Below are 10,583 nucleotides of genomic sequence, written 5' to 3'. Positions count from 1 at the left end.
TGTGTACACTGAACTTCAGCTCTGAGAGCAGAACAGTGTCTCAGTACCACCACCTGTGAGGTGAGGACAGCGTTGGCCCCCAGCACTCCCTTCCTCACAGGAAGCAGAGCAGCTCCTGCTTGACCCAACCTTTGGCTGTGGCCACTCCTGCAGCAGTGCTGGTGCATGGCCCCGTAGCAAAACCTTAGCAAAGCAGCAGTGAGGAAAAACCCACTCCCCTCTGCTGCGTTAGAACTGAGATTGTAAAGCATCAACAGCCACCAAGTGAACCAGAAAAGAAGTGTTGCTTTAAAGCACTTGAGGGGTGGGGTATGTGCTCTTAGAAAAACTGCACGTACCTTTGAACTGTAACCTGCATGAAACCCTGGCATGGCCTCAGGGACAGCTGTGCATCTTCAGGCAGCAGCCTGAAGGCACCCCATCAGCACCAGACACCATAGCAGCATGTCATCCCAGGTACAGCCTGAGAGCAGCCACAGTGCTGGAGCAGGTGGGGATGGAGGGCATTGCTGCTTCCAGCACACGTGGGTGATGGACTGCAGCTTATAGAGGGGAAGGAATTTTTGTCTCATACAACTAAGAGAAATTAAAATTCCTGCTGAGGCAAGAGAAATGTAACGGCAAGTAACAGGTACTTAGTTTTATAAAGACCTTTATGCTTAAAATACCTGCATGCTACTGGAATTAACATTTTAATCATGTCTAAAGATGATCATCCCTTACTGGGTTCTGCCAGTTCATTATGTAAATCTGAGTGATAAACAGAAACATGTACATAAACCCAAAGAATTTTTTCAAGAAGAGCTGGAAGTGGAGGAAGGCTTTAACGACAGAAGGGTTTCAGAGTGCTGTCTCACAGCTTCCTGGGGCTGAAGGCAATTTCATGCTTGGGAAGCTGACAGCCCCCTGTCAGCACCCTGACACGCACCCAAGCAGAGGGATTGTGAAATACCTGAGCTTGAATTGTCACAGCTCCAAACTTGGCCATTTCCTGTCCTTGTGCAATCGTGGTAAAAAGAAACCGTGTCAGAGTCGGTTAAACAAAACTGAGATGGCTGAAACCAAAACACAGCCGAGGTGAAATCCTGGGTTAGAAGGACATGCAAAGTGTCTGCTGGGCAGCTGGAAGTACAGCGTACTGCCAGCACCGTGGGCTTTTTTTTAAACACACAACTATTGGATAACTTACAAATGCATCAATAAAATCTGTCCCACAGAGCACTCAACACCCAGAATAAAAATTAGCTTCAAGAGTTAACTTTTCCTGTTACATAGCGTAACTTAGAACATGATTTATGTGTAACTATCCTCTGCAGATTTAAATCTATTCTTTGCCTTTGGAATTAGTCATATGAGATGTAAAGCTTGTGCCTCTTGATAAAAGGAATTTCCAAATACAATCTGCAAAAGCATCTTCTAGATGTAAGCAGAAGAAATAACCGTGTTTGTATGCTGTCAGTCTGACTGATGGCAGCACCCACTCTGCACATCCACTTGCAGCCACGTAAAGCTGCAGGAAGGAATCCAGATAATGAAAACAGTACCAGTGAAAACACCTGCCCCTATTCCCAGCAGCACAAAGGTATGTGTTTTAACCAGCAAGAGGGGCTCAACCATGCTACAGCCAACCAGAAACCCCCAGACCTCCATCCTCAGCTAGAAAATAAAGAAACAACTTCATAAACTTGTTCTTTTCAGCACCAAAACCTCAGAGAACGTTTTTCTATTACAAACAGAAGCATTCCAACCACAGCCCAGCACACGCTGAGGTGCACACCAAGCACTTACTCTGGACAGAGCAGGCCCTACTCCTGCTGATAGGACACACAGCTGCTGCCAGCCTGTCACCCTATGCCACAGGGCTCTGCTCTTCCCTCATGCTCCAGCATGAAGCTGCTTTCTGGAGAGGTACACTACTGCCTCCCCACACTGCCTCTGTGCTCAGGACGTCTCTGCTGTAGGCACACTCCCACAGCCAGCAGGAAAGGCCCCTCACCTCCCTGCATTTCCCAAAGCCATCATCTGAAAAGGTATATCTCGCAGTTATTTTATTTAAAGTGCTGAAGTTAAAAAGTTATCAGAGCTATGTGAGCTATTAAAAAGCTTTGGCTACTCAAAGTCTGCGATTTAATACAGTAATAGATACTGTAATATATATCTCTGTCATATCACAGACTTTCAATTGGCACACAGCAGAGGCACAAGCTTCCTGCTGCTCCTTAGGAAAACCAGGAAATACACGCACCAGGGCCAAGCCCAGTGTCACAGAAGGGAATCCTTACCTGAAGTTCCTGACACCTGAGGTATCCATCAGCCCTACAATGCCAGCACTGAGCTGGCCATGCTGCTGCTTCAGAAACATCTGCAGCTGCCTCACAGCATCTCTGACTGCAGCACTGCAGTGCGGGGTACCTGAAGGAAGACACAGTGCACAGAGCATGTTCAATGCTATCTCTAACAGTTAACACTGCTTCACGGCTTCGGAATGATTTCCTGAGCTCTGTGAAAGGTTCTGCTCCTAACCTTGCAGCTCTGGGTGGTATAGCAGAGCCTCACACCATCACCAAGTGGGCAGAAAAGCACTGGCAGCACAAACCAGCTCACCCCACAGCTGCAGCCATGGCTCTGTCACCAAGCACAGCTCCAGCACTGCAGCCCACCATCCAACACAACACAGGTGCCAACGGCTGCTTACATCTGTGTGCCCCATGCAGTGCTGGATGAGAGAGCAGCAAGAGGTGAGCACTGCACAACGCTGCAGCTCAAAGCCTCAGACCTGAGCCCCTGCCCCAGCAGAACCCCAAGTTCAGCTGCTGTACAAAATATCCACACCAAGGTCTGTCCTATGCATCACAGTTAATCCTGCATTTCCTCTTCCCTTCTGGTAACCACCTTGTACACTTCTGGACACTTTGGCTGTAGAAAGATGGCATCATTTATTTCCCTGCTGATGTGCAGCACGAACACAACCTCAATGCCACAACGAGCATACAAGGAGGCCTGAGCTCTGCGAGCACCCTGCTCAGATCCAGCAGCAAACCCCAATTCCTGGTCACCAGGCACTGCAACAGAACACAAAGTGCTGCTCTCAGACACACAGAGGTGCTGGAGACCTGCACACCTTCCACACTCTCCATCACCAAATGCAGACCGACATCATGCTATGGGGAACACAGAAGCATTTGATAACTTCTGTGCCAGACATCTGCAAAAGCAGAGTGCGTGGAACCATACATGTGGCACACAGAGAGCAGCACAGCCAGACCCCAAACAGCTGGAGCTGTGCTGTGTGTACCAGGCCCCAGCCCTGGGCTCTGCCCTCTGCTCCAGCAGCAAACCTGCATGAAGCCAAGGCAGCATCACGGACAGGCATTAAAACCAGTTGGTAGCAATGATACTTAAATCATCACTTCGTAATAACCTCCGTTATTTCAACAGCAGTTGCAAAGACAGGGCCTAGCTGACTTCAAGTAATAAAAACTGTAACTGCCATTGGCTCTCTTACAAGCACAGAATGTGAACGCAACATTCAATCATCTGTTTCTCCTAAAATCAGTAAATATTATGGCTTCTGTTTGATTCCAATGACTATTTGGATGAATTAGTAAGAAAAAGACTTATGTAAAAGTGAGATGAAAAACAGACATTACTTTTCAGCCACAGACCTGAAAATGTTCTTCCAGTACTTGAATACCACGAGATAAATGTTTGCTTCTCTCTTTTTTATAAATTGAAGAACCCCGTCACAGCGTGCTGGGTGTTTGTGGGCACTTTGCACTCTCTGTGTGGAGTAGTCAGGGAGAGCTTAAAGTGAGTGGGATTGAGCACAATGCATAATTCTAAGCAAACGTGTTGCCTGTGTTCAGCCAGCAATGAAAGAGAGTAGGTCCAGAGATGAAAAAAACCCAGAAAGTAATGGAACAAAGCCCAGCCCTACAAAACGCTGTTGAATTTGGAGCAAACACCATGCAGATTTTTACCACAGAGCAACACAGATATTTATTAGCTATGTTGCTTTTCATAAATCTTTAAGACAGAGACCGGACCTGAGCAACTCTAGCAAGCATCTTTTTCAAGTATTTTCTGATGACAAATCATTCAATTATAGAACTTGCCAATACATGCTCTGCATGTTATCTATCACAAAAGAGTGCCTGCAGAACGTAATGAGAAAAGAAGCAAATTCATTTCCAGCCTGTCCAGGTTTTCCAATCTCGTTCATCAGTGACGTTTCCAACCATTAACCATTTTCCTGTAGAGCAGTAAACAGCGTGACTCACCTCTTTATCTGCTCCTCTTCCTCCCAGAGGGGGAACTGTGGAGAACACATTGTTTCACCACTCTACACACGTGTGCACTGCTGCTGTACTTTGATAGAGAAGAAAAGCAACGCATCTTGCAGGTGGAGCAGGAGGCTGAGAGTGCTGTGTTTGGAGTGCCCTTTGCTTTCTGAGCTGACCCTGGGGAAGCATGTTTTCACAGAGGAACGTTATTCTTACTGCAGCTGCTTCTGTTGGGCCAGAGATAGGCAAGCTGTCACCCCATCATCTTCAAGCTATCTTGGATCCAGGCCATAGATCAACAAGAAATATTAAGGCGCCGAACTAAATGCAGAATGCAGTGCCAAAATCAGTGTGAAATAGTAGGAAATGCTTGATACAATTCTATGTTTTATAAAAGCTTCAAATGCTGTTGTAAAGGCACTGCTAGAACAGGGCAGAACATGGCAGAATTAATTAACTGCAGACCATAACAGAACTGTGCATCAGTAACAAATCCAAGCATGCTCCTATGCTGCTGGCTTAGTACTACTGAGCTTCTGCTTTCTGCTGTGTCAGTTGGTTTCTGTTTGGTTGACCTCTCTGGCTTTGCTCAGGATTCAGAGTTCATCCCAGCACTTGGCTAAAGCTTATCACACAAAGCATTTCTGAGTGCTAGTCAGACCATACTATGTTGAAAACAGAACTGCTTCTGCAAATGAGGCCTTCAGTCTATCCACCCAAAGGGGTACTTCACGTTTCCTGAACTGCAGGCCATGCTGAAAATCCTTGATCTGTGATTCCACTGCAGTATCCACTATTCTCTTGTAGGTGAATACAGTGAAGCTGCTTGGGAACTTCTCACACCAACTGTGCTTTCCCTAATCCATTGCACTCAGTGCTCCAGACTGATAAAGCAACCCGTGGTTCTGGAGAGCTCCTTCAGAGGATGCAGCAGCTTCAGAAGCAATGGGAGGGTCCTGCATCCTGACAGGCACTCCCAGATACCAATGGCATGTTCCAGACATCGACACATTAGCTGCAGCCAACACTCATGTCACTTGAGTTTTTGACCCCTAACCACAGAAAAGCAACAGAATTAGGTACACTAAAAGGTAATCATGGGCAATTCAAAATGCAACTTACCTAAAAATCAAGTCTAACATAAAGTTGTAAGATACCTGATCATCCAATCACCCTTTAGCAAGGAGCTATTCTCCTTTAGTATGTTCAGAGTAGTGCAGTCCCGAAGATGTTGCTGCACCATGGTATTTCCTTCTCACTGGGAGCTAACACGTCGGAGTGAAGGCACTAATGACTCGATCCCACTAACATGAGGTCCTCAATTGCAGCTGGAGATCAGGAGCATGCTACTGCTGGTGTTTATGCTCAACCAAAGATGACTATAAAAACCTTAAGATTTTCATCGTGGCAAAGAGTCAGGAGAGCTGAGTGCACGTTGCACAGCGTGTCCTTTGTGCAACGCATCGAAGAGCATGGGCGAAACTCAGCTGTGGGTGAAGTTTCAAAGGGCATTTCAGTGGCCTTGAGAGATGAATCTACAGTCACAAGATTGTTCACTTTCTGCACAGTGCAAATTATGCTAACTTTCATGGCATTGCTTGGTCAAAAGATGCTAAGACTGCCAAAATATTTCAAAAGGACACAAGAGGAAGAAGAGGCATTATATGCATGAAATAGAACAAGAACCTTTTTTATTCTATACAAAGAATGACTGAGTTTTTACACTTAAGTTCTGATGTGCAATACGTAAATAGCATTAACTGCTCATACTGAATTGTATCTGAATTGAGAAATTTACCTGAACTGAATTTATATGAGAAAGTCACTTTAAAAAAAATGAGGTTTTCATCTATAATTTTAACTGGAGAAGACTTTTATAAAGGGTGTCTATTTTTAATACAATGCAAGTTCTCAGTGCTGAGGAACAGGTGGTTCTGTGGTTCTGTCTCCCTGTATATTAATTTGCATTATAAAACAATGACATTTCCTTAGGAGAGGTAAAAGCAGAGCTATAAACTGTCAATCTTCTGCTGGGAACAATCACTTTAGAAAGAATATTACACCACGAGGTGCTTCTATATGAATCTTCCCAAAGAGGATCTCCATCAGAGAAAAAGGGCCATCAGAAGACATCCCATCTCCACACATCAGAATGGGTTACTGGGAAGAATCTCTCTCAAAAGGGAGGTAGAAGTGTGCCCTCAAAAAACACAGACGTACAAGTACAGAGAACAGTAAGTACTGTGAAAACGTGTTACCTCTGACTGCTTCAGTTCTGCAGAAGAGCAGCAATGATATGGCAGAGAGCACTGGACATGGAGTAATAGCCCTTCTCGCTCTGCTCTCAGTGCACCCCCTTCCTCACGACTCCCCAAAAACATCAGAAGAAGAAAAAAGCAAAATGGCTCTTTTGTAAGGGCAGAGCACTGTGCCAGAAGAGCCTACTCCAACCTGAGCTGCTTACCACAGGAAACACTGCCGTGCATCTCCTCAAACATGGACATCTCAAGCAGGCAAATCAACTTCAACAACAATCATTGAACGAAGGAAGTGAGTGTCACAGTGACTGCACACTGCTCTGCATCCAGTGGAATATTGCTGTTTCTTAAGTGACCTTCAAGGACTTGTGCTTTAAATACAATAAGAACTTAAAATTACGTTTGTTCTGATGACAGAACTTTTTTCCTAACATCCTCCCAATTTTTTTAACTTTTCAAAGCAGTGGTGCAGCTTTATCCTGCCACCATCTTCTTCTCTGCCCTTGACCCCTCATAAATCATTCAGCCACTACAAGCAGCAGACTTGACATGAAGACTGAAGAAAAAAAAAAAATCAAGAAACTTGCATGGCTTTTCTCCACCAGCAAGTTTCATATAGCAGCAAAAAAGTAACTACTAAAAGCCACAGAAGACATTCTATGCTCAACTGAAAATGCCCAGAACTCAGAGCTCCTCCCTGCTGTGCTTCTTGTGCACCACTCTCACACCATTTCAAGTAAGCAGATATTTGGAAAAAGCAAAGCTTTGTTCTCAACTGCTAGCAGCACGAATCCAGATGAGTGCTTAAAGCTAACTGATTAAATCTGTGAACCCCAGAAGGTTTAGGGTTTGTTTGTATTTCCGGTTGTTGCACTTGATGTTGTGTCTTGCTTAGCAAATGCTGTGAACACAAGCAAGAAAAGGCACACGATTGAGAGGTGAGCTGCACAAATGTAAGAATTTGAAAAGCGACTGCTGGAAAAACAAATGTTTTATGCATTATGGTTGGTTTGAGAGTTTTCGCCGTGTTATTACATTAAAGTTTTATGTATCATCTCTAAAAATTTTGAATGACTTGATTTCTCACCGACTTGAAAGAGAAGGAAAAATAATTCTGAAGAGTCAGTAACTGTATGCACCGAAGTCTGCCACAAACAGGACATCAAAGAAGGGAAAGTTACGACACTGCAGAGGCTCCAGAATGCATTCCATTTTCTGGGGCGGATCTGGCTTGATGCAGGGCAGCTTGAATTCTGAAATGTGTTCTTGTTTCCATGGAGTAATTCTTGTAGTTTTGTCTAAAACAAAAGCAGATCAACTCTGATGAATATATATTTTTCAAACTTTTTCAAGTTATCTTTATATTATTGCTCTAAGCAAAACAACTGTAGACAGCAAAACGCCTTCCTTCACAAGCTCTTTTGTTGCTTACTGTAAAATACATGGCATGTGCTCCCAGCCAAACAATGCAGCTCTTTGTTCTTTATTTGTAGTTCTACTGTCTGGCAATTACCAGAAAATACGGCTTAATAAGAACTGGATTTGTTCTACTCAATAAAATATTTAAAAATATTAAATATCCATAACACCAACTTAGTTTATATTCAGAAATTAGGGCTTTTTTTCTCTTCTCCCAACGTACAACTGACAAATTTGAACAGATTTTTTTCTTTTTTTAATGCTGCCTGCAAGTTACTTGCCAAATCAGAATAAAATAAATCGATTAGAACCAACATGCAGGGAGAAAAAACTACGTCTGACAAAGAAGTGGAGATGGGACCTGAAACCTATTCTGAGGTGGTACTTACACCTTTCCCTGTGCTACCTACAAAGCACCCCGGAGCACAGATGGACCTTGGACTCATCTTAGTTCAGCAGTCACATTTCATAAAAGTAGAGGGAGGAAAAGAGGAAAAAGAAAGAAAAGAAGGAGCGAGCAGCTTTTCTGAGCCCTCCTCTGAAGGAAGTGCCCCATCACCATCTTGTGGCTGTCACAGATGAGGACTGTGCATGCAAGAAACAGAGCCAGGCACTTTGTTGCCCTAGAAGCTTGGAAAGTGGGTACACATGAGTCCATATCTGCTTTTGAAGAGCAATTCGCCAGCCCAGAGGAAGACTGGCAGGACTTCCTCCCACAGACATCCAGTGGCCAATTCAGCAGTGCCACCTGCCTATTGTCTCCTGCAGCTAAGTCATGTCCTGAAGAGCAGAAGAATCTGTATTTTCATGGAAAGAAAAAAAAAAAACAGAAAATGCAGATCCTACTTACTAGGAGTTAGCACTTCAGCTCTTGCAAGATGGATACAGAATCCAAATACCAAGGAGGATAAGAAAATTAGCAGGGTAATTTTCTTTTAGCAGATATTTGTCATCTTTACAGAAGCATTACATCACATATTAAACAGTCTGTGTATCTAAAACACTTCAGCTCAAAATTCATAATTCAATGAAGCGTGGAGGCAAGCATCTGCCACTACAGCAGCCTCACAGTGAAAACAAGGCATTCCTTGCCTGTCCCATACCCACTTATAATTTTATGTATGCAGCACTCAAGGGGCTGACTGAGAGAAGGAAATGAACGAGTTGTGCTGTATGCTCATCTGAAACACTCCAGAGTTTTTACTTAAGATTTTGTCACGCAGATATTAAAGAATGCCTCTTGTATTTCTCATCAGCAGGCTGATATTGCTGCTTGTAGCTTGTGGTAAAACAAATACAAATATTTCCAAGCGTGATCAAGTCTAAACTACTAATCGTCTCATTTCACTCCTTTCTCCTAGAGTTGAAACATTTAAGCCAGCAGCAGTATGCAGATTTAGGTCAAGCAAATCAAGCGTCACGCACAAGAAGAGCACTCATTTCCACTCCTGCCAGCAGCGAACATATAGCCTTGCAATTCTACAACCCAACACGAATAACGCATTCTCCCTCTAGTGGCTGGAAAGACGTTCAGCATTTATAGCTGAAGGCTCCTAAAACCTTTGTGTGTGTTCTGATTGAGGACGTAACAGCTACAGGTGGTAACTTACAGGCTGCATGGAGTAACTTTCCCTGGAGGTGTTCAAGATCCATTGGGATGTGGCACTGAGGGACATGGTGAGCGGCCACGGTGGGGTGGGCTGGGGTTGGACTTGGTGATCTTTGTGATCTTTTCCAATCTCAGTGACTCTGAGGATTCTAAGACCTTTCTGGTTTTTTTATGGTTACAATTCCCATGAGTTCTTTGAGCATAACAAATCTGATTATTAGCTTTTCATACACAGATTTTTAAAAGCTGTGATCTGCTGAGCTCCCCTGTAAGCCAAACATCTTCCCTTGAAGAGTCTGTGACCTGAGCCACACAAGCTGCCAGGTGGAAAGGGGAAAGGCTGAGCAGGAACTGTCAGCAATACTAGACAGAATGAGAAGCTCTGCAACATTAATTTCCTGACTTCTTTTTAAGATTTGAATAATCTGTATTCAAATACAGCTTGAGGTGAGGTGCATTTTGAGAAACACGAAACTGACTAAAACAATTTCCATTGCATTTTGCAAACAGCATTTTTGCTACCCTTACTATCTTCCATGTGTCCTCAGAGAACCAGGCTCACAAGCACAGGGGATTAAGGATTGCAATATTTTAATTTTTGCGTTGACAGGCTTTTGGCATCACCTTCAGCAGGCTAATACAACACTCTTAGTGGGTTGACTTGGACAAGAGATCGACACAAAACCTCTGTCTGGCCTCTTTGAAAGATGGGGCTAGAGATGAGTTTTGCAGCTGCACACCTGCAGCAGTGGCTGGCGTGACTCTTCGCTTGGAAACATGCAGACATCTGGACTCGTTCAGCATGCAGGCAGAGAGGTGAACTGCTCTGCTGCAGGATGCCTGAAGGAGATCAGGGTTATTTGGCTTGGAATGCTTCTTTTTTTTTCCCCCCTTTCTTTTCCCCAGATAGAAATTTTGGCTCAGCAAAGCACTGAAGATTGGGACAGAGGCAAAACTAGATTTGTTAGGTTTATAGAAATGAACACACATGATCAAGTCCAACTATTCCTCATA

General features: G+C 44.0%; 1 protein-coding gene across 2 annotated transcripts in view; it reads right to left on the bottom strand.

Annotated features, from left to right (window-relative positions):
* Positions 1 to 6,991: 6,991 nt before the first annotated feature.
* Positions 6,992 to 10,583, bottom strand: part of TTC39A (tetratricopeptide repeat domain 39A) — a 41,261-nt gene continuing 37,669 nt past the window's right edge. For both annotated transcript variants that reach the window (XM_065738797.1, XM_065738805.1), the window contains one exon: positions 6,992 to 7,839. In XM_065738797.1, coding sequence (XP_065594869.1) covers positions 7,719 to 7,839 — 121 coding nt within the window. In that variant the 3' untranslated portion in view covers positions 6,992 to 7,718. The remainder of the gene's footprint in view (positions 7,840 to 10,583) is intronic.

Source organism: Cyrtonyx montezumae, unplaced genomic scaffold (assembly GCF_038088225.1).
Source record: "Cyrtonyx montezumae isolate F1298 unplaced genomic scaffold, pur_monq_1.0 scaffold_1, whole genome shotgun sequence".
Lineage (NCBI taxonomy): Eukaryota > Metazoa > Chordata > Aves > Galliformes > Odontophoridae > Cyrtonyx > Cyrtonyx montezumae.
This window is presented reverse-complemented; position numbering and strand designations above follow the sequence as displayed.